At 35.9% G+C, this 27,710-nt stretch overlaps 4 protein-coding genes across 12 annotated transcripts; all 4 read left to right on the forward strand.

Annotated features, from left to right (window-relative positions):
* Window positions 1–493: 493 nt before the first annotated feature.
* LOC122287710 (phosphoglucan phosphatase DSP4, amyloplastic) lies at window positions 494–6,831 on the forward strand. Of its 3 annotated transcripts, none has more exons than XM_043095513.1 (14): window positions 494–657; window positions 760–829; window positions 938–1,000; window positions 2,295–2,397; window positions 2,723–2,799; window positions 2,894–2,970; window positions 3,147–3,227; window positions 3,718–3,850; window positions 4,087–4,146; window positions 4,447–4,503; window positions 4,677–4,772; window positions 5,325–5,384; window positions 5,940–6,047; window positions 6,553–6,831. In XM_043095513.1, exons 1-14 carry the CDS (start codon window positions 632–634, stop codon window positions 6,685–6,687), a joined length of 1,146 nt encoding a protein of 381 aa, XP_042951447.1. In that variant the 5' UTR covers window positions 494–631; the 3' UTR covers window positions 6,688–6,831. The 3 variants fall into 3 exon arrangements, with proteins under 3 accessions (XP_042951447.1, XP_042951448.1, XP_042951449.1); XM_043095514.1 differs by having other exon boundaries at window positions 950–1,000; XM_043095515.1 differs by lacking the exons at window positions 494–657; window positions 760–829; window positions 938–1,000 and having other exon boundaries at window positions 2,571–2,799.
* A 546-nt stretch (window positions 6,832–7,377) lies between these two features.
* On the forward strand, window positions 7,378–16,003 carry LOC122287658. 5 transcript variants are annotated; one of them, XM_043095510.1, is made up of 14 exons: window positions 7,384–8,236; window positions 9,949–10,035; window positions 10,325–10,394; window positions 10,597–10,666; window positions 10,905–11,076; window positions 11,187–11,507; window positions 12,095–12,298; window positions 12,407–12,916; window positions 13,051–13,260; window positions 13,578–13,766; window positions 14,013–14,182; window positions 14,674–14,826; window positions 14,964–15,045; window positions 15,136–16,003. In XM_043095510.1, exons 1-14 carry the CDS (start codon window positions 7,640–7,642, stop codon window positions 15,523–15,525), a joined length of 3,225 nt encoding a protein of 1,074 aa, XP_042951444.1. In that variant the 5' UTR covers window positions 7,384–7,639; the 3' UTR covers window positions 15,526–16,003. The 5 variants fall into 5 exon arrangements, 4 of the variants coding, with proteins under 4 accessions (XP_042951444.1, XP_042951445.1, XP_042951443.1 ...); XM_043095509.1 differs by having other exon boundaries at window positions 7,385–8,236; window positions 10,325–10,428; window positions 10,597–10,647; XM_043095512.1 differs by having other exon boundaries at window positions 8,105–8,236; window positions 9,917–10,035; window positions 10,325–10,428; window positions 10,597–10,647.
* Window positions 16,004–16,631: 628 nt separating this feature from the next.
* LOC122287746 lies at window positions 16,632–21,262 on the forward strand. 3 transcript variants are annotated; one of them, XM_043095518.1, is made up of 6 exons: window positions 16,632–16,787; window positions 17,431–17,599; window positions 18,918–19,113; window positions 19,201–20,043; window positions 20,607–20,779; window positions 20,907–21,262. In XM_043095518.1, the coding sequence occupies exons 2-6, from the start codon at window positions 17,466–17,468 to the stop codon at window positions 21,010–21,012; spliced, it is 1,452 nt and encodes a 483-aa protein (XP_042951452.1). In that variant the 5' UTR covers window positions 16,632–16,787; window positions 17,431–17,465; the 3' UTR covers window positions 21,013–21,262. The 3 variants fall into 3 exon arrangements, with proteins under 3 accessions (XP_042951452.1, XP_042951453.1, XP_042951451.1); XM_043095519.1 differs by having other exon boundaries at window positions 19,204–20,043; XM_043095517.1 differs by having other exon boundaries at window positions 18,918–20,043.
* A 4,836-nt stretch (window positions 21,263–26,098) lies between these two features.
* LOC122287782 (cyclin-dependent protein kinase inhibitor SMR1-like) lies at window positions 26,099–26,973 on the forward strand. The gene has a single exon (XM_043095520.1). The coding sequence runs from the start codon at window positions 26,327–26,329 to the stop codon at window positions 26,705–26,707; it is 381 nt and encodes a 126-aa protein (XP_042951454.1). The 5' UTR covers window positions 26,099–26,326; the 3' UTR covers window positions 26,708–26,973.
* The last annotated feature ends 737 nt before the right edge of the window (window positions 26,974–27,710 follow it).

Consider the following 27,710-nt stretch of genomic DNA (forward strand, 5'->3'; position numbering starts at 1 on the left):
GTAAAAAATTTTTTTCTACTTTTTTAAATATATTTAAGTATTTTTAAAAATATAAAAATTATCAATACATTTAAAATTATTATTTTTAATTATTAAATAAAAAAACTTTTTATTTTAACCAACGGTCAAGTCGAGTGGTGTGCTTAAGGAGGAGCCATACCAGTATTTTTCTTTGAAGAATACAGGCTCTATCATAAGTAAATGTTTTTGAAGGATAAATGATTAGTTTATAAATAAATTAAAAAAATTATAAATTAACACGAAATTTTGATATATTATATTAAATTATAAAATAATTTTTTATTGTTCTAATATATTACGTTGAATCACTTTAATTCTTATAAATATATTATTATTAAAATATTTGAAAAATATTATATCAACCCGCTACTCTATTGTATTAGTTTTTTTAATGAATGCATATATTGCTTGAAAAAAAAATAAAAAGAAAGATATATGGGCCGTATCACGGATATAAAACAAGTAGCATTGTTATTCGATTTTTAAGCCAACGAAGACCCAACGACTGTACAAAAACCGACTCAGAGAAAATATCATTTCGAATAGGGAAATCCGGTACAGTGGTCTTCCCTGTTATCTGCAGATATTTTTTCTTCCTCTCCGATCAGATATGAACTGTCTTCAGCATCTTCCGAGGTCTGCTTCAACATTTCTTTCACTCTCTGATTTTTTCCTTTTAATATATCTTTATCAGTTAATTTTCCTCATAATGTATATTATTTATTTTTCCAATTTCAGATCCCCTGCCTTGCCTCTGCAAAGCTTCAAAAGCCATCAGAGAAATCCTTCCTCCTTTGTCAACGCACTGGTGCACTCATCTTCTACTCTCTTCGCGTGCTTATAAGTAGATGCACGTATTTATATGAGTGTGTTTATGTATTTATGCATGCGTGTACGTAATTTGACAAAATTTTAGGATTTAATGCAGGGAGCGATGAGTAGTGCTGGCCTACAACTACGACGAAGCATGGCGCTCAAGGTAACATGAGAAACCGTAGCATCCGAATATTTATTCCGAGTTTTGATTTTGTAATCTGTAAGCCTTTTATTTATTGGTTAGAGGATTGGGTAGTGAGTTGAAACGAAAGTTGAATAAAATATTAATTTTAATATTATTATTATTTTGAGATTTGAAGAAATTGAATTATTTATTATATTTTGTGTCAAATTTGATAAAGTTGTATTAGATCATATTAGATAAGATAAGTTGAAACCATCTTTGTATCCCAACCTAGCTATAACGCCTTTTTCCCCTTTTTGGTTTGAGATATAGATGGCGTTGTTTAACGTGTTATTAGTTATTTTTCTAAGTCTTGTATTTCTTGTTTGCAATATATTGGGAATCTCTGATGTGGTTGAATGTTCCGTGGTTTCCGTCTGTAATTATGTTCGCATATGATTTTCTATTCTAGCATATTCTTATAAAAAAAAAAAAAAAATTATGTTCGCATATGATGTAATCTTCTAAAATTCATTATCTTATTCTTTTCGAACATTTTGTCCACACACACACTATATAGATAAAGAGCAATTCATTCTTTTATTGTGCTTTACAGTTAGCTAATCCTGATGCTGATTCCGATGGGGCCAAAATTGGAAATTTCCAAAGAATTAATATTTTGTTTTCCCTGGATACTTAATCCGTTATATAGTACATCTACAACAGTCTGCAGCCTTCAGAACATGGTAAAGTTTTATGGTGTAATACACGGCAAGCCAATAAAATCATGTTTACTCTGGAGTCTGCCACCTTTTATTGGGAGGGGATTAGCAATCCATTGTACATTGTTTTTCCTGTATAAATTGGGACACAAATCGCTGTGGTATATGGAGCATTTAAGGGGTTAGTCTTACTTGAAGCTTCTATAGGCTTCTTGGTTAGAAAAAGGATGCGTTCTTTACATGGAAATTAGCTTCCACTTTACTTTCTTTATTTCAAAGGAGGCAAAAAAGGCTGGAAATACGGAAAAAAATTATACCGTAGAAATATGGCTTTTGTGATAACAGTATCGAATTGTCCATCCTGCATCACAACTTGCTACAATAGTAGCGACTCGTGCAAGGAAACTACAAAATGCTCATTTGAATCAGTCATGTATTGGGATTGCTGTGTCTCAATTGTAGCAGCTAGTTGTTATAAGCTCATATCTATGGTTTTAAGAACATAATTTGCATTTCAGTGAGAAAGTAATGATTTTGAGATTTCAGTCACCATGTTGCTTCATTTCATTCAAGCTTTTCATAGAGAAGAAAATTGGCATGTTTGTTTGTAGGCAATTTCGGGTCCCATGTCCAGTGCTGAGGCAAGTGGTGCCAATTTGGAGGAGGAAAAGTCCGAGATATACAGTAACAATATGACAGAAGCTATGGGTGCTGGTACGTTTGGTTTGTTCTTTTTTTCTAGCTTTAGCATGAGGACGTGAAGGAGAACTTGGCCAGCATATATTGTCTTTACATGTTAAAGGCAGGTTATTGATTTGCACACTAGAAGTTTTGGGCTAGGGGTGCTGAAAAATTTGACACCAGATGAACATACTTTTTCTGATCAGTGGAATCATGCTCGGGATGCCTTAGATATTCTGGCAGTCTAGGTGCATATGATCTTTGTGGCTAAGCTACATATTGGCTTAACCTTGGGATTCCTGCTCTCTCTCTCTCTCTAGCACACGTCATCATTTCTTTCTAACGCAGTCTGCTACAGTCTTGACCTATAGGCATGAACTAGGAATGAACTACAACTTCATTAATCCGGACTTGATTGTGGGATCATGCCTACAGGTGATCATCCTTCTTAAATTTCACAATGTGAATAGATTCTGCCTTATATCATAGGACTATATCATTTTTGCATCTTCCCACTGCTAATTGCCAGACTCCTGAAGATGTTGACAAGCTTCGTAGTATTGGAGTGAAAACCATTTTTTGCTTGCAGCAAGATTCAGACTTGGAGTATCCAAAACAATTTTCTTGCTAAACTCCCATTTGAGCTTATAATTGTTTTCTTTATCTTCTTTTTACATGGGATGTTTATTGCTAAATTTGTAATGATTGAGTACGAGGTAGCCTCTGGCAAGTTTTGATTAAGCAAGAAAACATGCTTTGAATTCCTTCACTAGCGCATCCAGATACTTTGGGGTTGACATCAATGCTATTCGAGATTATGCTAAGAAGTACGATGACATCACACACTTGCGTGCTGAGATAAGGTTAGTTGTGGCAAGATAGTAGCCATACCCATAATAAGTTGATAGTCGTTGTGCCGATATTTTAAATACCTATATTGAAAGATGGTTACTTGGTTAACATTATTTAAAAGTATACTTTTGTCCGACCATATCTTTATTGTGCAACAGCTTCAGCATTAGAACAGCAACTGCTAGCCCATTCCTTAAAAGTTTATCCAATAAACTTGCCTCCTTTTAGCTCAAAACTTATATTATTTGTTGAACTGTCCGAAATGTATATAGTGCAATGTGTCGGCTTGGTGTTAAAACATTTATTAAAGAACATGAATGATGACTAAATTTGCTAGATTGTTTAGTTTCTACACATTACCAGAATAATTGATTATGTTAATTCACGCCCTGTATGTGTGTGCAACAGTGCACGTAGTAAATTATTACTTTTTGAGCACTTTGTGTACATGTGTGTGCACATGCAAGCACATCTACGGTGGCCTAATGTTTGATGTAGCAGGGACTTTGATGCATTTGATTTGCGGACACGGCTTCCAGCTGTTGTTAGCAAATTAGACAAGGCCATAAATCGAAATGGAGGTGTAACATATATACATTGCACTGCTGGACTTGGAAGAGCTCCTGCAGTTGCTGTATGTCAGCTTCATTCCTTATTTATGATTTCATTCTGACCAGTTTTTCTTCTTCATCTCTAGTCTCTATCATATTCTAGAATGATTGTTGATATTATGGGGTGCTTGCCTCTAATGTTAAATTTTAAATCCTCACAATCATATTCATTAAGGGATACTCATATTAAATCATATTCAAACTGGTCTATGATTGATTTTTCATTCCTAACATTCTGAAAAATGGTTTTGGATTTCAGTTGGCATACATGTTCTGGGTTCAGGACTATGGACTTGGTGAAGCTCACCAATTGCTGCTGGTAAATGCTTCTTTATTTGTTTTATTTTAAAACCTTCTGTGCATCTTTTAGCTGCAAACGTGTATGCACTTACGTCAAGAATATAACAAACTTCAAGTTAATAAGTGAGTTATTGATGTCAGTAACTTCATTAATTATCCATAAATTTTCTGGACTTGTAAGTTCTGTATTATCAAAAAGACAAAAGCTTTTCAAGAATCTGATGTTAATTACCATTGAAGATGAATGATAAAAATGGCCAAAGGCCTGCAGTCTATCTTCATCATGTTTCTGAAATATCTCATTGTTTCTTACTTACAGAGCAAACGCACATGCTCCCCAAACCTGGATGCTATAAAAAGTACGACTGCTGATATTGTGAGTCATGTTTCTTTTCTCATATATTATTGGGTGCAGTGGTAACCCTAAATCTTGTTGTCTGGCTTTAAAATTAGCTTCTTGAAAATTATTGAAATTATTTTTTATAATTATTGAAATTATTCTGCACTTATTTTTGCTCATGATGTTTACATGCTTGTTCATCTTAAAAGCTTACAGGCCTCAGGAAGAAGCTTGTCACTCTGACTTGGGAAGATCTTAATTACTCAACGGTGGAGGCTTCTGGACTTGATATTGGATGGGGCCAGGTAATGATCATCTACTTACAATCAGGTTTGTGACTTCAACAGTTCTCTTGAATGCTTTATCAAAGCATTAAAAAATGACTCGTGTAGCTTGTCACTTGTGTCAGTTGTAAAAATTTGGAAAATATAGAGTTTTCTCAACCTGTTGAGTGACTCACACCTGGATGTCACTCTTTTAAGAACATGAAATGACATTTTGGATCATTGCAATTACATGAAGGGCACTTATTGAGAGAATTGATTGTATTTGCAAGACATATTGGACTTTAAGAAGTTAGATGAGTTGATGTCAGTTAATAGCTGACTTTTAGCCCAGCATGCATCAAATGGTGCTGGTGTCCTTCCAGTCTGGGCAACTGGTAAAGCTTATCTGGTATTAAGGTACAGATTTTCATTTATTCTGTCTAGCCAATAGGAAAGATAAATGGAGAAAGGTCTTGTACGAAGCCCTCAGGATGTGCATTGGAATCATCATCATCTGTTCCATTTTAAAGCTTGTAGGATTACAAATCCATGCTTTTTTTATTCAGCCTTTTGTCTTGTGAACCTTTGCAGAGAATACCTTTGAAATTGGATGAGGAACAGGGCTTGTGGATTCTCAGGAGGGAATTGCCAGTAAGTGTGTTGCATTATGGACCTTATTTCTGTTCATATATAAGTGAAAACTTCCCGAGTCCTCATCTTTACAAACTTCACTCATCAAACTTTATTGCTTTTCCATTCTAATTTCATATTAGGAAATAATGCTGTGATCATCCAGCAATACACATGTTTAACTTTAAGAATCAATAGCTATGGAATGACACCATTATGGTATTTGTGCCCAAGAAAATAAAAGCACCTAGAATTGCACTTGTATCATACTGGTTTAATCTCTTGACTGCCGATGTTGTATGTCTCTGATACACACCCTTCGAAAGACACTTATCTTTTTGTGAACAGATCGTGTTAATCATATTGGAGACTTGACTGAAACAATATTTTTATCATGGACACAAAAAGGTTCGGGATGCTTTCTGGAGATGTCACAAACTCATTCCTGGATAGTCCAGAAAGGATCTCTTCTAGGCTTCTAGCTCTCAATATAAAATGCTGCACTGCACTGAACAGTTTCTAGGAATGGAAATTCATGTGAATGAGGAATAAAATTACTAACAATTACTTTATCAGGAAGGACGCTACGAGTACAAGTACATTGTGGATGGTGAATGGACATTCAATAAGCACGAGCTTATAACCTCCGTCAACAAAGATGGCCACATCAACAATTATGTTGAAGTAAGGTTCAAAATTTCTATCACGACACCTAAAAGAAAAAACAAAAAAAAGGAGAAAACGTTTTCTACCTCAAAGGGGGGAAAGTTAGTTATACACCAATAATCCCAATTGAGATCTCCTTGCTCACATTTTTTTTTGGTTCCCTGTCCTGTGGGTTGCTAACAGACCTTTTCCATTGAAGGGACTTGAAGTATTTGGTAATGAAAATATAATGATTGATTACTTTGCTGTGGAAGTGGATTTTCTTTTGTAAATAACCTCTTGTGTGAGAAAAGAAAACGATGACTGTTGGCATATCAGGCAAAATTTAGTTGGTGGGTAATTTATGTTCAGTATTTTCTAGTTTGAGTTGATATTGATCCTTGGACCTTATTCATGATCCAACCCAACCCTGGTAGGGCAGATTAGATTTTGGACACAGTCTTCATTCTCAAATCCCTGCATGATGCATGAGAAGTTAGTATAGTGCTTCTTCAGTAGTGCTCTCGGTTTCTCCCCCTTGCAGGTTCTTGATGATAATCCAGATGGTCTTAGTGCAGTCCTGAGGAAGCGATTGACCGGTGATGATCCTGATCTCACGAAGGATGAACGACTGAAAGTAAGACAGTTTCTTGAAGCTTTTCCTGATGATGAGCAGTAGATGGTGAAGGTAGATTCAAGTGGTCAGTATGAATAATATAAATGTACAAATTGTTACTAATTACAGCATGAATACCCTCTGCTGTCTCACGATAAATAAAAGTTTGAAAATAATATATTTTAGTAAAAGAAAATATTTTTGGCATGTCATTTGTGTGCAGTGGAAGTATCTCTCGCAATCAAAGATTATCGTGTTAATGTTGTTTCATTGAAGTGTGGTGCTAGCGTGCTACTCCCACAGTTGGGGAGCTCCCACTGGGGCTCCGGCCAGCACAATTTTAAGTTTTTTTATTTTTTTAACATTTTTAAATATTTTTTTTAAAAAAATTTACAACATTATTAAAAAAAAAAATATTTTCTTAATCCCGAAGTAAAAATAATAGTAATTTAAAAAAAACTACAGCGGGAGCTCCTAGCTATAAGCATAGCATTAATCTTCATTGAAATATCGTAAAGAGAGCTTTGATTGGGAAAAAAAACTTCGATTTACAGATTCAATATTTTTTATTTTCTAAGCGAAACAAATGGCAGCACTTACATACAATTTTTTTTTAAAATGCTACTCTACCTTTCAAGCATCATATTTTTAAAAATTTTAAAATTTTTTCTTTTTAAATTAATTAAAATTTTCTATTTATTATTTATATATTAAATATTTAATAAAATAATAAAAAAATATGATGTGCGGAGGCTGTGGGGATGGTAAGAAGTTGTTTAGAAATTTTCCACTTCGAAATCGATGATTTCAATTTTCAACCATGTTGGGGCTTAAAAAATAAAATAAGATTTGTAAATAATTTATTTTCAAAGATAAAACAAACAAACTCAATAATATATTAATAACAACGACAAAAGAAAATGCCGCGCAACGTTCGAGCTTGTTTCCAATTGACGCGTGGGAAAGCGCAGAAAGGAGATAAAAGAAAATTGAAAGGTTATACTACTCTGGGTTCATGCACGTTGGCGAACTCCTCCATCCTCAGTTGCAACTTGCCTACTCTTACAGTTCTTCTGTCAACTTTCTCTTCCAATTTGCGTCGCTAACCTTCCAACTTTCCATCATTTTCCCGAGAAAGTCCCGCATGGGCCGCAACACATCTACACCCGAGTCACTTGACAATGAAGGCTGTCTAGCCGGCTCCGGCAATGATCTGGGGTTCCACTCGATCCGCGACCGCTTTCCTCTCAAACGGAACCCTAGCCATTACCGCAACCGAGCCAAGGCTGACTCGGATCATTCGCCGCTTCACCGCGGCCGATCTCACCACAGCCGCTTTAACCGCAAGGGCTTGCTCTGGCTGAAGGGAAAGTCGGCGTTCTACTCCGTGGTGATCCTCGCGGTGTTCCTGTTCGCGATGGCGTCCATGATGTTGCAGAGCTCGATCACGTCGGTGTTCAGGCAGGGTGGCGAGAGAGGGAGGTCACTGAGGGAGGGATTGAGGTTTGGGAGTACGTTGAAGTTCGTGCCGGCTATGGTTTCTCGGAGAGATGGGCTCGATCCATTGCGATCGAAGCCGAGGATTGGGCTGAGGGCACCGAGACTCGCTCTTGTAAGTTCTGTTTGAATGTTATTTTCATTTATATTTGGCGTTGAGATTGTTTGCATTCTTTGAGGCGAATTTTGTTAACTTCTTTGGAATTAGCAAAGTTCACTTATAAGCTCAATGAAGTCACTAATGTTTAAGCATTTATATGAATGGAAATGATAGACAGCTAGTCGTGGCTTCAGTCCTAGAGCGGAAATGGTTATTTAGTACATTGGAATTTCAAAACTCGCATTGATGCTGAGTTTAGTTTCTGTAAAAACTGAACACTAGGGAAAACATTGAAATCTTAACTTCATGTCTCATGATGTTATGGTTTTTAACGTATCAACTGGACGACGTGTATTTTCCAACATTATGATCTTCCAAGCAAATCGGTATGTACTTATTTGCTAGTTAGGAGATGTGAACATTGTAAAGACCGCTTGGGCTCTTAGGAGTTCAATAATTATGCAGTTACTGTGAGCAGAAAAATGGCACATTGTTCTGCAGAGAACAAAAAATGACAGAGTGAATGGGACACCATAGATTAGTGTTGAAATGACCAATTCCATAGAAAAATTTAAACAAAAATTTAATATTTTTCTCCCTTGACTGATATTAAATTTGATGGCAAGTCAATTGAAATAAAAACTTACTCACCATTAGCATGCTCTTTTAAAGGCCATTAGAGTAAAGCATGATCCTTGAGATGACGCTTTGATGCATTTAAAAAATGATAGTAGACAGTTTGGCTGTCTTCCAAGACAATGCCACATGCTCCCCTAATTGTACGAGGCTTGGTGACTAGAGAGAGCTTACTTTGTGAGACTGGTAAAAACTAATCTAACTAAAATTTGAAGTCAATATAAATCCTCCATAACCTGATTTTCCTGTTTGCAGCAGTAACTGGATCTAATGTTCTAGTGATACATTGTTTGAATGGAAGTGGAAAGTCATCGAGGTTTTTGGAAGTCTGAGCAAATTTTAAAATGTCTTCTATTGGCAATGTATCTGCTAGTGGAACAATGGATATTTGTTATATTTAAATATATTTCTTTTACTTAGCAGCCTTAAACAACAGACCTGCTGATGTGAGTCTTTATTTTTTATCTTTTTATTTTTTTTGCCCCTCAGCAGGTGTGTGGTGTAGGCCTGCTAGTAGAATTTTCATTTAAATAATATTGTCTCTTGACCTCCATACTTGTCAATAAAAACCCTGATATATATATTTTTTTGATAAGTAAGAAATTTATTAAAAGTCACGTAATTAGGCATAGCCCAACTACACAGGAAGTATACAAGAGAGAGCACCTAAGTGGAGATCAAGCAACAATATTATTCCTAATTCATGCTATTAGGCATAGCCTGATATTTTTTTTTATAAGTAATAAAAATCCTAATATGATAGCACTATTTCTTCAAGTTTTAAATTATGGAACTAGCCTGTGCCTATGGTCTCTATGTTTGTAATGCTATCTCTTATAGAAGACCTTGGTGAACTAATTAACTCAATTTCTTGAGGTTTAGAAGTAGATGATAGCAAATTGAAGTAGATGATAATAAGATTTCATGGTTAGTTGAGTGCTTGCACTTAATTGATAAGAAAGTGGAGGCCAAGTGCATTAGTATGAATGTGGAGGCCACTTCATTGTTAATAAAAGTTCATGCTATCTCTTATTTGATTTGTTTTGTTTCCCGCATTAGAATGGTTTGCACGTTCTTTGGATGATTGTCAGATTCTTGGAAACATGAAGAAAAGTCCACAATCATTGATGTTGATTACGCTGGTGAAGAATTTACAGAAACTGGGATATGTGCTTAAGGTGAGTGGCTCTTACATTTCTGTGAAATATCTATTACCACTGTTTTAGGTAGTCGCCATTGTTTCTCCATTTTATGAGAAAAGACATGTTGAAACTTGAAATGCTTATTTAATATGGTGATGCAGTTGGGTATAAAAGGGGCATGTTGATACAAGTTCATGCATTGATCCTCATGGAAATATGTCATTTATAAATAAAATTGGGGCACCTAGATTTTTAAAGTGCTGACCAGTATTGTGAACTGCCGGTTCTGAAAAGCTTATGCATTCTCACAATGCTTATCCAACAGATTTTTGCACTGGATGATGGAAAAGCACGTTCAATGTGGGAGCAAATAGGTGGCCGGCTTTCAATATTAGGTCCTGAGCAATATGGCCATATAGATTGGTCAATGTATGTTTGATTTTGATTCTTTTGGGGGATGGGGTTATGCATTCTTGTTTCTTTTTTTGGTGGTGGGGGAAGGGGGGAACTCTATTTGGAGTGCAATTTATTCTTAATCAGACTTTTTTCTATTATTTTTAACCACTTGGTTTACTGGAGATCTTTTCTTTTTTACAGTTTTGAAGGCATCATTGTTGATTCTCTTGAAGCAAAAGAAGCCATTTCGGGGTTTGTTGAGCATCTCCATGTAGCTCACTAAGGCTTATAACCATGATTGAGAGTAGTTCTCTTTCATGACACATTGTATTATGCTTGATGTGCTTTGGCAATATACCATTTACTTTTGCAAACATCTCTCTCTCTCTCTCTCTCTCTCTCTCTCTCTCTCTCTCTCTCTCTCTCCAGTTTTATAGGAAAAAAAAGAAATATAGCTAGTGTTACTTTAGTTTGAGATGTTATAATTAGTGAGTTTTATCTGCATGCAGCCTTATGCAGGAGCCTTTTTGTTCAGTACCACTTGTATGGATAATTCAAGAAGATACACTTGCAAATCGTCTTTCAGCATATGAGGAAATGGGCTGGAAGTATCTTGTTTCCCATTGGAAAACTGCTTTTAGTAGAGCTAGTGTCGTCGTGTTTCCAGAGTTCACTCTGCCGGTAATCTGCAAACTAATGTACACAATATCTTCCTACCACACTTTGTTTCTGAAGGGATTTGAATTGGACTTTCAATTTCCACTTCTCAATTTTGTTCCTTCTTGTATCAGCTGTTATATACTGTTCTTGATGCTGGGAACTTCTTTGTGATTCCTGGATCACCAGTAGACGTCTGGGCTGCTGAAAGCTACAGCAATACCCACTCCAAGTACCAATTAAGGAAGAACAATGGATTTAGTACATATGACATGCTGGTCCTAGTTATTGGAAGCTCCTTCTTCTACAATGACCTATCATGGGAATGTGCTGTAGCAATGCATGCCATAGGACCGCTGCTAATAAAATATGCAAAGCGGACAGATTCAGGAGGCACCTTTAAATTTGTGTTTCTATGTGGTAATTCCACTGATGGATATGATGATGCTTTACAGGTAGCTAGTTGCTTATTGGTGCATTGTGATAGATTATGCTCTTTCTTCTATTAATATCATACTTTTACCTTCCAACATAATGGCTGGCAAATATCTGATAAATTAAATGACTGCATCATAATGCCGTAAAGTAGTATGGCTCAACTTTTAAAATGGATGAGATGCATTCTAACTAGCTTATGCAATCATCACAATATAAATGCAATTTTGTCCTTAAATGTACTTCCTAGTTCAGGTGATTTGGTTGTAATGTTTGTCATGAATTGTGAAACTAAAAAGCTTGATCTTTCCTTTTTTCAAAGCTTAATGAAGACTTTTGGATTCATTTGGTTATACAAATTCACCATTTGCAGTTCCTTAATAAACTTACACTCATGCGCATTCACAAATATTATTATTTTCTTTTGTCTTATGAGAAAAATACTAGAAAGGAAAGTAATTTATTGAAGCTGTAGAAAGATGAAGATGGTTTATTGATTTACATTGCATATAGGAAATCTTTTTATGTGTTCAACTCAGCCCATGATGCTTGAGTATCTTCTATGTATTGTGAATTGGTTATGTATTTATTTATTTTTTATGTGTAGGAAGTGGCTTCACGTCTAGGGCTTCTTCCTGGTTCTGTAAGGCACTATAGCTTGAATAGTGATGTGAACAGTGTGTTATTAATGGCTGATATTGTTCTCTATGGTTCCAACCAAGATGGACAAAATTTTCCTTCTTTGCTTATCCGAGCCATGACCTTTAGAATCCCCATTATCGCACCTGATTTTCCCATCTTCAAAAAATATGTGAGTTCATTCTAGTTATTTTTCCTACAGTTCAATGATTGCTTTAGTTTGTGGGGGATGTATTCAGTTCTCTTTCTTACATTTGCAAATTGGTCTTTGAATTCACAGGTTGTTGATGGGGTTCATGGCTTATTGTTTCCAAAGCATAACCCTGATGCTTTGATGAGGGCTTTCTCCCTCCTGATTTCAAGTGGAAAACTCTCTAAGTTTGCTCAAGCAGTTGCTTCCTCTGGAAGACTGCTTGCTAAGAATATGCTGGCATCAGAATGCATAACTGGTTATGGGAGGTTACTGGAAAATGTACTCAATTTCCCATCAGATGCCATGCTGCCAGGTCCTTCTCAGCTTCAGCAGGGGGCATGGGAGTGGAATCTGTTCAGGGAGGAAATAGAACTCAAAAATGGGGCCAAGCGAAACAGTGACGAGCATTCTACTTCAATGGGGATGTTTAGTGTTGTTCATGCCCTTGAAGAAGAGTTCATCAATTTTACTAAGTCATCAACCTATGCTGAGAATGGAACTGAGATTCTGCCACAAGATATCCCCACTAAACTCGATTGGGATGTTTTGAGAGAAATAGAAATTTGTGAAGAAATTGAGAGGGTAGAAATGGAGGCGGTATGGCATTCTGTTATAATTACTGTGCCTTGTCTCCTCTCTGCCCCACTCCCACTTCAAATATTCTGTATTTGAAGTTATTGTCCTTTTATTTTTAAAGACAGCTGAAACAGAGTTATTTTCTTGATCTTTAGCTCGACGAAAGAATGGAGAGAAACCTTGGTGATTGGGATGAGATTTATCGTATTGCTCGAAAATCTGAAAAACTCAGGTTTGAAGCAAATGAAAGGGATGAGGGAGAGCTTGAGAGGATGGGTCAGCTGGTGTGCATTTATGAGATTTACAGTGGAGCTGGGTCCTGGCCATTCTTGCACCATGGTTCTTTGTACCGTGGTTTAAGCCTTGTGAGTTCCTTTATCTTTATGTTAATATATTTTTACTGATCAATATTCCTGTTTTCTTTTTCCTCCTGCTATCCCTTCCTGGGGATCCAATTGTTTTATACAAATAATTCTTGATACTGCAGTTTTCATTTGTATCTATAGTTTTGATATGTTGATTTTGTTTATCATTCAAGTGCTCTAGTTTGTATGGTTTGATGAAACCTCCTTGTTTGTTATTTTCTTTCAAATATAAGCTATACTTGAAAACGGTAATTTGTTTTGAAGGACTCATTTCATACTCATTTATATTCAAATCATCTAACATTTGAATCTGGCAGTCTTCAAGAGCACGGAGGTTGAGATCAGATGATATTGATGCAGTTGGGCGACTTCCCATTTTGAATTACTCGTACTATCAGGATATTCTCTGTGAGGCTGGGGGAATGTTCTCTATTGCAAATAGGGTGGATAACATTCACGGAAGACCTTGGATTGGATTCCAATCTTGGCGTGCTGCTGGTAGGAAGGTATTTCGTGTATTCAAATTTTACTTTTGTATTCAAATTTTCCTAGTTATGTGCATGAAATAATTTTTGGCATCAGAAGTGACCCTTTCAAGTTTCAACAGAAGAAAAGGACTTTTGGAGGGAAAAGAATTTAAAATATTTTTTTAAAAATGCTGCTGAACCTCGTATATTCTGCTTGAAATTTTATCACTTCCGACTTCTTTTTATAATCTGCAATTATTGCTCAGCCCCCATTTCCTTAAGCAGGCTTCACTGTCCTTAAAAGCTGAGAAGGTTTTGGAAGAAACAATACAAGAGAACACTAAAGGAGATGTAATATACTTTTGGGCGCGCATGGACATGGATGGAGTCACTGGAAGCAATGGTGCACTCACGTTTTGGTCCATTTGTGACATCTTAAATGGAGGACACTGCAGGCATGTTTTGAGCATTAGTTGTAATGTTATGGTTACGCACAGAAAAGTCTAGAAGTTCTCTGTTCTGCTCATGTCTATATCATTCTGCAGGAAGGGTGTGGCTATTTACATCTTCTTGTATTTATGTAGGTGATCTTTCTAATAGTAAAAGTAACGACTGCTGTACTACTTACAAAAAAAAAATGACTGCTGTAATTGGAACCAATTTGATAGAATGGTTTTGAGTTGCCATTGGAGTTGATAAAGGTGCAGACTCTTGGACCATTAAATACTAAAGTAGTTTTAAGCATGCATGGAAAAGACCGGTTCCACATTCGCTTTTATAGTACTCAGTTTTAGTATGAAAGGTAGAGGTTTGCCCTTTCTGCAAATCCATTATGATTGGACTAGGAATTTTGGTTATTGTGTACCCCAATTGTGGGTCTCTGTGTGTGTTTATCAAGATGGATGTTATTTTGGATTTCACTTTGTTTAAATTAAAATACTTATAGGTCTGCTTTTGAAGATGCATTCCGCCGGATGTACGCATTGCCACTGTATCTAGAAGCTCTTCCACCCATGCCAGAAGATGGTTACCACTGGTCTGCTTTGCATAGCTGGGTGATGCCAACCCCTTCCTTTCTGGAGTTCATAATGTTTTCACGGTAATTTGCAGAGAATCTGAATTTGTGACATTTGGCCTTTGCAGTTTTTAAGTTTATTTTCACATGGCACATTGCATTGAAGGCACTCGTGGTCAATTGTAGATGAAACCTAGTGAAAAATTCTCATTGAACTGCAGGATGTTTGTTGATTCTCTTAATGCCTTGCACATCAATTCCAGTAAAATAAGTATGTGCTTACTGGGATCTTCAGAGCTTGAGGCAAGTAGGATGGGTATGGATTTGGTTGATTTTCAGGTCCCAGTGGGAGCTTTATTGCCCTAACTTTTGCTTGTTTAATTATCAAAACAGAAAAGGCACTGTTACTGTCGTGTATTGGAACTCCTGGTCAATGTATGGGCTTATCATAGTGGCAGGAAGATGGTTTACATAGACCCACACGTTGGTTCACTGGAAGAGCAGCACCCAGTTGAACAACGAAAGGGATTCATGTGGGCAAAATACTTTAATTTTACATTGTTGAAGAGTATGGATGAGGAATTAGCTGAGGCGGCAGACGATGAAGACCATCCACACAATATGTGGTTGTGGCCATTGACAGGGGAAGTGCATTGGCAAGGGATATATGAAAGGGAGAGGGAAGAAAGATATAGGCTGAAGATGGACAAGAAGCGAAAAACAAAAGAGAAACTGTTCGAAAGGATGAAGCATGGTTACAAACAGAAGCCACTTGGAAAATAGAAAGTATATTATACGAACATCTCATGTCTACTTTAGGAGCACTCGACTCCTAAAATGGTCACTGAACCTATTTTTCAGAGCTTGCAAACTGGAAAACGCCCTTGCAGATTTGAGGAAAAGCATAATTCTTTCTAACAGCATCGAGGTTGTTCATAACAAAAATGGCAGTTCGAGTTTTTCTCGGTTTTACTAAACACACATACACTAGTGAACTGGAGGGGAGAAATGAGGAACTTTCCCAGAAAGAGCAGCTCGCTAGCCTTCTGAGGCCTTTTCAGTCGGTCATTTCAAGCAGCACCATGAACATTGGGTTTTGAGAAGTGCCCAACATCCATTGAACTTTTTTGTTTTGTTTTTTGTTTCCATTTAGAATATTAAATTTAGTGAGTAAAAGCTGCAATTCTTTCGTTAATGTATATTCATTCTACGAAAGCAATGACAATTTTGATAAGAATAGTGGCTGCTTTTACGCTTTGAACTGGCTATCTTAAAATCATTTTCTTTTTCCCGCACAACGACAGTGTGCGGGGTTATGTTTGTATTGTGTGCGGAAGGTGACTAACATGGGTCCAAAGATGTTTTTTTTTTTTTTGTTGGGGGGGGTGCTTTCTTTTTTGAAAACAGAAGTTCCAAAGTGAGTATGCTACTACTACGATGTCTAGCTGGAACACCCCCCCCCCCCCCCCCCCCCCCCTTTTTCCCCTCTCTCACAAAAAAGAAAAGTTTTTTACACTTTTTGAGATGGGGTTGACTTATTTACAAATGAACTACATTAGACTTATCTATTTTGAGATTTATATAAATCATTTTTCCGTGCAAATCATAGAATCAATCTAGAAAATATGCAGAGCGCAAATGCAAAAAGTGCAAAATTCTGCATTAGTTTGTGACGCGCTCTATTCTGCAAAATTCATCATCATCATCATAGGTAAAATGCAAATCCGAGCTTCTCAACGTATAGATCCACGGGTTTTACTACTTATCAAAAAAAAAGATCCACGGGTTTTACTCCAAACGGCATAACCCAAGTTGGGCTGATAATGAGAATGTCAATTGGGATAAACTGAATCTTATTCAAGCCCAATATAGGTAGCCCACTTTCCTTCTTTATCCCCAAACTTCCGCCCTCCTCTTGACCAATAGGAGTGCTTATGGTTCCAGCGTGAACCTCTCTACCATCTTACTGTGCTGGCAGTAGGGTTTTTCTTCCCACAACGCTAAAGCCTAGTCTCTCTCTTCTCTCTCCTCTCTCTCGTGTCCAGGTGATGCTCCAACTCTCAAGCACATTGCTTCAATTCTGTTATCATTTCCTTTTTTTTTTTTTTTTTTTTTTTTTTCAGTTGAAACCAATTTGTGCATGAATTAATTTTTTTCGTTACTTTCGATTACTGGGTTTTCTATATCTTTTACCTCATTTTGTGGTGGATTGTTCATGTGTGTGGTCCTCTCACTCCCAATCTCTATACTGTTGCTTGATTCTGTTATCATCTCCTGGAACTTTTTCTGCCGCAAGTAAACTTCCAATGCAAGCATTAGAATCATTACATTATTGCTTTGGTTTTTGGGTTTTCTTTTATTAGTACCTCTGCTGTTTTGGGTCGAATCCTGTATGGGATTCAACCACCATACGCGAATATGCTTTTTAATTCCACATGATGGTTACCTATGTTGACCTATAAGAATTTCGTCTCGTAGTGTTTCCGTTTCAATGATAATTTGTTACAAGGAGGCCATGCGCATGGCCTTCTAAAACTCTACCATAAATTTTCACGAATGTAAATTTCCCATGTTGGTTTTGTTCAGAAGATCCTTCTTGTCAGATTTCTGGTACTTCTAGCTTACGCATGCTCGGAATGGAAGATTTTTAGAACAAGAATTCTCTGATGTTCTTTGTGTTACTTTTAGGTTTGCAATATAAAGGTGGTGAGCTTCTAAACATTATGTATGCTGTGAAGGGTGGCTGGGTTGGTCAAACGTTTGCCCTGGCTAGAAAAAATGACTCTGAAGGGAGGAAATCTCGGATTCGGCGTTCAAAGGAGGAGAGGAAGGCAATGGTTGAATCGTTTATAAAGAAGTAATTGCATTACTGCTTTCCTTTATTCATAAATTATCTCAAAAAAAGTTGTGGTTTTATTTGAGTCACTGATATTAGATGCCCTGCTTAGGTGGTGTAAAGGCATTTTTCTAATCATACATATCATCCCTGATCATTCCCACCTCTCCCTCTATTCCTTCATAATTGAATCTCGTGTGTATTCTCTTTTCTGGATGTTTTTCTCTCATGCTGTAACATATTTACCAAGCAGCGTCTCTTTTGAATTATCTTCTTTTAATTGTAGTATATTATGTTATTGAGAATGATGTGACGTGTTACAGAATATTTGAGTTGTAAGTCGTTGCCTTGATCCTTTAACATAGTAAAAGCCAGCTTGGGGACTGACTCTAACCACCTGCTAAATAAATTTCAGGGAATTTGGGAAATGAGGTTTCAGTGGATTGGGAAATGAGGTTTCAGTGGATTAGTTGTATTTTTATCATGTTTACGTATAAAAAAAAAGGTTGGCAATTTTATTATGTTAAACTAACATCAAATTATATAGATATATCATATAGAAAACTATATGGATACATAAACACAAAATGCTGCGATTTTTTCACTTTAATATCATGTCCAGTTTGAATGAAAACTTTTAATATCATGTGAGAAGCTATAAACTATTGTCATTAACTTATTTATATAGTGAGTTGATGCATGCAATGCAAAAACCATTAGCAACTCCATTGTAGTGACAAAGCCCATTTTAAGTTAATTGGAAGGCCTAGGGTTGGCTCAAGTGGTAAAAGCCTCAGTCTTGGTGGTATGCTCCCTCCAAGGTCCAAGGTTCGAATTCCACTAGGTGCAAACAATCTTTAAGAGCCATTGGACTGCGGGATTTTTCTCTTCAATTACCCGGGGTACACTTGTGAGAAACTCCTTGCCGAGTGCCTGTGCAGCCATGGGATTAGTCGGGATGCTTTTCCCAGACACCGGCTGCCTATAAAAAAAAAATTGTTAATTTGAATCGATTCATAATGTGGTGTGTTATATAACTAAATGGAAATTGCCTATTATATTAGTCTATAATCGATTACCAATAAAAAAAGATATTAGCCTATAATCAATTGTTTTGTGGTACTACTTATATATAAAAAAAAATGTTTTGTGGTACTAATTTTCATTAGGTCTAGTATATCTGGTCAAACATATACATTTTTTTTCTTTTAGAAGGATTATTTGTAAGCTAAAGGTGCAATACCTTTGCCAACCCCTTTAACTTCCTGGTTGCCATATTCTCGTGAAAATGGATTTCTGAAACCTTAATATACCATTTATTTGGAAATCTTGCTTTCAGATATCAGAAGTCAAACAGTGGGAATTTCCCATCACTTAATCTCACACACAAGGAAGTCGGTGGGTCTTTCTACACAGTGCGGGAGATTGTTAGAGACATAATCCAGGAAAATAGAGTGCTGGGCCCTGCTAAGTTGAGTCCTGAGGAACAGGGCAGTGATCAGTTCTTGGAACAACGGAGCAATGATCATTTCTTGGTACAAGACCCATTGTGTTCAATTGCCAGTGAACCTCAAACTTTGTTTTTAAAATTCAATGAAACTCAGCTTATATTTAATCATCAGCAGGGAACAAGTGAAGAACTGGTATCAGGTTCTGATGGGTTAGGTTCTGATGGGCATAATACTGGACCTGACTATCAGGTGTTTGAAAGTGGGCGAATTGTAAATGGAAACGAGGTAGAATTGAAAGACCGAAAATCTGATGGACCAACTTATTTAGAGTTGCAAGTAAGTGAACTCACAGGAGCAGAGAAACATCTTGAGGAAGAATGGGCAGCATCAATGGCAAAATTGACTCTTACAACTGCAGAGGAAGAGCAAGTCTTAGTCTCTGATGGGAATGTAGCAGAATATCGGGTGCCTGACAATGGGAAAAGCATCAATTCTACCAAACTGACATGTACTGAGTACCAAGTCAGTAAACCTTCAGAATCAGAGAGGAATATTGAGGAAAAACTGTCAGCACCTGAGGCAAAAGTAAATCCCATAGCAGCGGATGTTAAGGTAGAAGTGTTTCCATTACTGCCTGACAATGTAACAGTCGATAACTTGAATGGAAGTAGTTTAGGAGAAGCAAGAGATTTGAATAATCCTTTGGAAGAAAAAGAGATTGAAAAGGTGGAGTTGGAACCAGACAATGGTTGCTTTCTATCTGATGGAATGAATTCCATGAAGAATTCTAATATTGGGGATGATAAATTAGTGGCAAACCTTTCAGGTTCAGTGGACAAGGAAGTGGTCGAAGACCTTGTAGAGCCATCATTCGAAGACTTAAATTGCTCAGCCCCTAGAGAAGGCATTAAGGATGATAGTCACGACGTCAAAGTGTTTGAAGCTAAAGTATATCACAATGATGTTGGAACACCTCAACCGCTCCAGAAAGGCCAGGAACTTGCTGAAGCGGAGGTGAGTTTCTTGTTGAAACTTGTGCGTTTGTGCATGGAAATGCATGTGAACATTTTTAGAATGAGAACTGTTACAGATACAAAGAGATTACACAAAGTAAACTCACAAACTAATGTGGCTTCATGGAATCCGTTAGATCTATTTTATAATAAAAGTAATTTTGCAATCTGACATACCACATTAAGTAAAATCAGTTTGTGGGTTTACCTTTGTGTAATCCCTTTGTGGTTAAAATATTTTCCTTTAAAAATTCTCTGTTTATAAATTTTATTGTTGGTGAATGAAGTCATATTTTCTAATAATTATTTACTTTCTATTGGGTATATTAATGAAACACGACTGGGCAAAAAGTATAATGTTTTCGGCACACTCTGAGAACATAGCATATAAATTGCCAGCTGTTGGTATTATGATCAAAATTGACTCATTGGTATTATTTTGCTGAAATTAATTTATTCAGTTAGTGGTGATGCACCTAAGTAGTTTGCTAGCTATGTATAGCCCATTAAAAACATTTGCTGGCAGAACTTATGTTGGGAACTGTTGCCACTGTTCTTTTGCAGGCCTTTAGTGCTCCAAATAACGTCCATACCAATATTCTCAATGGCACTTATACTGGCAGTAGTAGTGGTGAGGTAAACGTCCCCAGGATGAGTGTGAACCAACTTAAAGCTGATGTTCAGTGCAGTGGCAACTCCCAGAAAGGAAGCAACCCGACGTTAGATAGAATAAATCTGTAAGTATCTCTAGCTAGTAGAAGTCGGCACTCAATTTGTGATGCTCTATCCTTCACAAATTTGGAGCATTTACGTTGGTTCATGTGGTGCTCATTTATCATTCCTTTGCTCCGTTTATTTGTGCAGTGAATCTTGGAAAACAACCAGAAGATCCGGAAAAGCAGAAAATAATCCGATTCTGGACACTATTAAAGCATTTGTAGTCGCCTTTATAAAATTTTGGACTGAGTAAATGCTTGGAGACTAGTTTTTATGGATATAGTGAGCTAGCTATGAACCAGCCAGATAGTGGCTGATGTCTTGGGTAGTTCTTATGTTAGATTGCGTGGTTGTTTCTTCTTCTTCCTCTTTTTGGGAGGGTCTTGTTGAAGGTACTTGCATGGACACTCAAGGACATGTCTCTCTCTCCCATCCTCTGCTCTCTTGTACTCTAGCTTTGTGAGTTCTTAAGCGAGATCATCATGTTAATCTTTTCCGTATCATATAGACAAAGGTATCCTTGAAGAGACGGACAAAAATAGACTGAGAGATGAATAAAAACACCGAGTCTTGAGTCTTGACAAGAAGAAAAGAGGGATTCGAATCTCAGTATAAAAATCCATATAACGAAGTATATATATTGCGGAAAATTTTATATACTATAATATCTTCATATTTTTATTCTATTATATATGTAAGATATGATATATTTATTATTATTGAATTATAGAAAATATCCAATCTAATGGTCATAAAAATGTGTCATTACATTTTATATAGTAGAATAAAAGCGAGATGAGAGTGTGGTAGATAACATTAGTCGTAATATATGAGATATATGAATTGTGTGATATATATATATATATATATATATATATGTATATATAAGCAATTTAATTTAATGTAATTTCGAGAATGCTAAGGTAAAAAGGAACAATTTAGTAAATGCACGTTAATTAGTAGTTCAACCTGTCTGTAGCTTTTAAAGTAAAATCGGACCACTTATGTGATCTTGTCCCCTACGAAGTACAATATTTAGAAGCTCACGATGTGGCCGTGACTTTCGCGGTTATAACTTATTACGCATTTCTTTTAGCTGTTGCAATTATTGTCTTTATAAATTCAGTAGATACACATTAATCAGCATATGTAATTTAAAAAAAAAAAATGAATAACTACGATATTATTATATTTCATCATTTTTTAAGAGAATTACGCACTACTCACGCACGTAATGTACAACTACATCCAGCATTACTATTTTAACTTTTGCTCAATGGCATGGCACGTATTACTGCATGCTTTGTACGTAATTGGTGCATGTGTATATATATATATATATAATATTTGAATTATCCCTATATTTGTGCTTCTGCGTGTCCATGATATTAATTGATCTCCAGCTGAAAAATTATATAAGTAGGTGTAATCCCATCAACTCCACGGGAGAGGCTTTATTTTCACGATGAGTAGGTACAAAAACTTTGAAACAAACCAATTAATATAAACTTTGGTGAAGTTGAGGATCAGGTGATGCCAGCTTTGTAAACGTTACTGATTTACGATCCAACAGTCTATTTATAGCTCATAAATTTCTACGTACCCTATCAATTAATAGGCTAGCTAGGGGTTAGTACCACCCCCCCCCCCCCCCCCCCCCCCCCCCGGATATTGCGTGTACGTAACTTCATTAGTACTAGTGCATGCTCCAGATCATCAAAATATCAGTATAGCTAGCTCGCACATGTGTTTTAAAAGAGCTAATTCAGAGCAGAAGAAGATGCATGAGCGAGGTTGATGCCCATTGGCCCCCCGCACGCGCGCGCGCGATGTGATAGATAAATATTATCAAACTCCCAACATTTTTACTTTTATTTCTATTTTTAGCATTTTGTTTGATGCTTGACGACTCACCTATATAGGCTGATCATGATGCAACGGCCTGGGTCGGTTGGTTTGAACTCTAATGATTATAACTTGTGTTTCCGGCTTTCTTTGACAATAAAATTAAAAAGTTGTACGATGGTACTAATGTAGATGTAAATTAATGTGAACGTACGTACATATATATATGGTTACAGTCTAAATGCTCAAAGAAATTTGTTGCATCATGAGTACTTCTCATACTATATATTCCTTAAAATCAACGCTATTGTCTTGTTTGAAAATTTAACAAATTAATTTGCCAGAACAGAACATGATCATTAACTTAGTACAACTGGCCGCCAGTGTGTTCCATGCATCATCTTGACCATCTAATTCTTCTAATATTACATGACTTAAAATAATAATTGATTTAAATACGTCCAAGTACAGTTCGATCGGAATAATACAGCTGGATGGAGAACAACATCATGTAATATAATGTTCGATCATTAGGCTAACAAGCAAAGAACATGGAATAAAAATCTCCTCTGTAGATCAGAACTGTCTGCTTTATCATGGATGAATGTATGAATCTCGTACGTCTTTTCATGGTCGACTACTTTTAAAATTATGCTGATCTACAACTGAACCGAAACAATTTTTTTTTTTTTCCAGGCATGTGATACATATGCTGCCTTTTTAATGACAATGGCAAATTAAATACTAGTAAACTAATCATCACCTAAACTTCTAATATTCCAGTCAAACATCAATGGGAATCAAATATTTTGATCTTTTTGATGATCTGTTTGTTCTAAAAAATGATATTTATAGGTTTAGAATATGTAAATTTTACACAATTTTATTTTATTTAAAAAAAAAAGAGTAAATTTTCTATAGAAATGGTAGTACTTTGTTACTTCGTTGTTTGGATCTGGCCCGTTGTCTTCTTTATTTTGTTTTGTTTTGTTTTATTTTTATTTTTATTTTTAACAGAATAAAAATGGAAGAGTGGAGAAAAGGTTATGGTTGTTAAGCAACCTTCAGATAGATGAGGAATAAAATGGTGGTTAACGAGGTAAGGTTTGGGAATGTCGTTGTCAGGCTCGCCTACAAAGCTTATTGCTTTGAAGTTCACGCTACCGTTACCTCAGAGTGCACGGAATGCCGACACAATCATCTTGTACGTCTCAAAATGATAATAATAATTAACAAGAAAAAGTCGTTTACGACAATTTATTTTTGTTTTTTATAGTGATTTTACTTGTTCGTTGAAAAAATAAAAACAAACATAGAGACGAGAGAGAGAATAATTATTTTGAAGAAAAAATAAATAGTACATGCAGAAGGTGTAATTTGGTAGATGGGTGGGTGGGTGGGTGGGGACAATTGGACGTTGCTGCATAGTATTCCTTCAATGCTATACTTAATGAATATTAAAAGGTCGAAATGGAGATTTGACCTTCGATAATTAAGCTGATGATTAGCGGTGAAAACCAAGCAAAGGTGGTAGGGGTTGGGCTGGTTACCATCAGACACTTCACGTGCAAAGATTCATTTTCGATAATGGTTTGGTATATATTTGGTAAACCCAATCCCAAACCAACTTCTCTCTGCCTATTTTTTAATTCCCTTTTTTGTTTTTAATTATTTATATATACAGAGAGAGAGAGAGAGAGAGAGAGAGAGAGAGAGAGAGAGAGAGAGAGAGAGAGAGAGAGAGATCTGGTAGATGGGCGTATTGAAGGCTCTAAATTGGTATCCTATGCATGGAGATGTGCCGTTTTTCACAGAGTATTACTACCTCCACTCTCATCTCATGGGATTAAATGTCACCCTCCAATTAATTCAATCTATATAAGGATCGGAATTTCATTTTTATTCTATAATTGTTGCTTAATTTCCTTAATCAAGAAATTAAATTAATATTATGTAAGTTGTTAGAGTGCCCTACCTAATAACTCATATGCAATTTTTAGTAATTTTTTATCCATAAATCATATGCTAATTAAGAGAGTAAATGAGATAGAAGATTTGGATAGTGATATTTGTGCAGATAAATTTTTACAAGAATAAATTATATAAATAATACATAAACAGTATAAAAAATTTGTTCAATTTTAAAAATGGCAATTTGTTGGATATATTTTATTTTAAAATGTTGAAGGAGCACATTACGCTTGCGTGGACACACGATCCTTGGGATCGCGTGGGATGGAATATAGTGGCGGCAGATTTACTACCTTTTGCCTTAACGTAAGTTTTACGTTCCACATGACTCAACCAAGAAAAAGCAAAAGGTCCACTAATCCAGATCGTGCAAGCCGCAAGGCCTTGTTTTTCATCCCCTGCGATCGTGCTCACTTATTCTTGACAACGTAGCTTTGCCAAGTAGTCCACTGGTAACTACTTTTGTCTCATTAATTACTGTCTGCCTAAAAATCTCTCTTATTATAACAAATTTTTAATTATAAATCATTTAATATATATGTAATCTTTTATTTAATCAATGATTTATTTTACAAGTCGATAAGTGAATTTGAAAAAGATTTTTTTTTTTTTTTAAATTAAGAAATCTTGCTATCTCGATATGTTTTGGACACAATTCTCACTCCAAGATCAATGACTAATTACTTGGTTTGTTCTGTTAATTTTTGTCACTTACGTGTGATCTTTACTTTAGTAAATTTTTTTTTTTTAAATTTAAGTACTGTTATTTAATTTTTTTTTTTTTTATCGACACCAAGTATTTGAAACAAAAATAAATCTCGACTAATCTTGACATCACGCAGTTCTTAAAACTTATAGACAAATATGGGATGACATTTTTGAAAAAGTGGATCCTACTAAAAAGAATATGTTTTTTTTTTTTTTTTAACATTTTTCATAATGGAATACACTTTTTTACAAACGGACTATGTTGAATTTGTCGATTTGAAACTTGTAAAAATAATTAATCTAATTATCAAAATTCACAGAGGCCGATAAAGTCTAAATACTCTCCCACATAGATCGACCAACAATGTGCGGAGAGTATGGCCGCTAACCATCAAAACAACGCAATAAGAAACCTCTTTTAACTCACTCAATTGCTCTATAATTAATAGCAAATTAGCTAGCAATTTGCAATGCAACATACCATAAATAATAAAAAATTAAAAAAAGAAAGAAATTGGACATAATTATAAGTTAATTACCATGAAAAAATAAATATGGTAAAACAATAAGTAGTACGAACCAAAACATGACAAAGTTTATTATTAATGACAGAGTGAAAATTACAACATATATACAAAAAATGCCAAAAGTAAGTACTATAGCGGGCGGGGATATATAGCTGAGCCAAACCTCTCAGCTGCCGAGCTGCTTCCTACCTTTAATTGTTACTTCTAAAAATGCCAAATCATACCCGCCGGTCCCAAGCTCACGGTTAATATATATATATATATATATATTGGTCACACATCCACATCCACATCCACATCCAGCAGCTCATTTCCCTTGCAAACATACTATTCTCGAAATAAAAGAATCACCAACGTCGATCTCTCTCTCTCTCTCTCTCTCTCTGTCTCTCTATGTATGCCTATTGCCTTATAACGCACGCATTCCAACTCTTTTTCCTACATAAATAGCTTATAGCCCACACCTCTCATCTCCATTTCCAGCCCTTCCAACACACAAGAAAAACGACGACGACCATGTCCACCGATCTAGAATTCTTACACGACTTGTCGAAAATACCACGACTCACGGTGGAGATTAAAACGACGGAACAAGCATCCAACGATATCGCCGACGATGTTGGTACTGGCGTAGTCGTTGAACCAAAAAAGGAGGAGGACGACGACGAGTGTTGCCGGACCCCGACATCCAAGGAACATAGAATTCCCGAGATCCTAGATTGTCCCCCGGCGCCACGGAAACCCAGAAGGGTAACCTCGTGCAAAAGAAAACTATCCGAGCTAAAGTTCTTCGAGATCGTGAACCCTGAAGAGGTCGATGCGTTTTTCAGATCGAGCTTTGAGAACGTATCTGCAATTAGGTCCGTCAAGAAGCGGAGCTGGTGCCCATGTAAATGATCTCGCACGCTGCCTGCCAAGGTTGAAAATTTTACACGACTATTGTTTATTTTTTTATTTTTCTTTTCTTTTGTTGTTTTCGATATATAATTTGTAAGCTGTCTGGATATGGTGGCCGGATGCTACGTTCATATATCCCACTCTGTACGAGATTGGATTTAAGGGTCCTTGTAAGTGTCTGAAATCTCGGACAATTTGGGATCTGAACCTTGGTTATAAATCAATGAATTCACATCCGAATGAATTTCTAAGTTGCACTTGAGTTATATGTGCTTTTTTGTTTTTTTAGTTGGATATATTTTTATTACTTTTTTTTTTTTGTAATATTTGGCTGGATTTTTACGGATTGGCCTCATTTGGTTACAAAGATAATGTAATGAGTTGAAGATTGAATAAAATATTTTTAAAATTATTTTAATATAAAAATTTAAAAAATTTAAATTATTTATTATATTTTATGTATGAGTTTGAAAAACTTATAATAATTAGACAATATGATATAGTTTATCAAAATAAACGAGCTAGGCCTAAAGAGATTATAGAAAGGTTAATATATATACTGAAAGTATGTTTTTGCAGAGACGGATCAGGTGATGATTTGGTATACAGATGAGGGGTTGCTTGCTCTTGTTATTTTATTATTTCTTAAGGAAAATGATGAATTTCGATGTGCATTATTTCACTGGTCGTTGGTTAAGATGGTTGATCCGTCTCGCGTTTGAAATACTAATGTTGAGTGATTGACACGGCTTTGGATTCATCAACTCGATTTTCAGAGAGAGAGAGAGAGAGAGAGAGAGAGATAGAAGTTTTGTACGTATCGATAGCCACAAAATAATGCATCGCTTATTATTATTATTGTTATTATTTAAAAAAAAAAAAAAACCAACACCATGATGCAACGTGCTATGTCATGCACTAGGATAATATATATATATGCATTATCCAAATGAATAGTAGATATGCATGTGTGTATATATATATCGATCTCTCTTCAATAAAC

Source organism: Carya illinoinensis, chromosome 1 (assembly GCF_018687715.1).
Source record: "Carya illinoinensis cultivar Pawnee chromosome 1, C.illinoinensisPawnee_v1, whole genome shotgun sequence".
Classification (NCBI taxonomy): domain Eukaryota; kingdom Viridiplantae; phylum Streptophyta; class Magnoliopsida; order Fagales; family Juglandaceae; genus Carya; species Carya illinoinensis.

Bases quoted from the DNA above. Each gene is read 5' to 3' on its own strand.
- LOC122287710 (XM_043095513.1), top strand. From the start codon at position 632: ATGAACTGTCTTCAGCATCTTCCGAG. The intron at 830-937 runs GTGCACTCATCT...ACAAAATTTTAG, and splicing joins CCTCCTTTGTCAACGCACTG to GATTTAATGCAGGGAGCGAT. The intron at 5,385-5,939 runs GTAAGTGTGTTG...TTACTTTATCAG, and splicing joins TTCTCAGGAGGGAATTGCCA to GAAGGACGCTACGAGTACAA.
- LOC122287658 (XM_043095509.1), top strand. From the start codon at position 7,640: ATGCACGTTGGCGAACTCCTCCATCCTCAGTTGCAACTTGCCTACTCT. The intron at 13,261-13,577 runs GTGAGTTCCTTT...TGAATCTGGCAG, and splicing joins TGTACCGTGGTTTAAGCCTT to TCTTCAAGAGCACGGAGGTT. The intron at 14,827-14,963 runs GTAATTTGCAGA...ATTGAACTGCAG, and splicing joins GAGTTCATAATGTTTTCACG to GATGTTTGTTGATTCTCTTA.
- LOC122287746 (XM_043095517.1), top strand. From the start codon at position 17,466: ATGTATGCTGTGAAGGGTGGCTGGGTTGGTCAAACGTTTGCCCTGGCT. The intron at 17,600-18,917 runs GTAATTGCATTA...TCTTGCTTTCAG, and splicing joins GTTGAATCGTTTATAAAGAA to ATATCAGAAGTCAAACAGTG. The intron at 20,780-20,906 runs GTAAGTATCTCT...TTATTTGTGCAG, and splicing joins ACGTTAGATAGAATAAATCT to TGAATCTTGGAAAACAACCA.
- LOC122287782 (XM_043095520.1), top strand. From the start codon at position 26,327: ATGTCCACCGATCTAGAATTCTTACACGACTTGTCGAAAATACCACGA.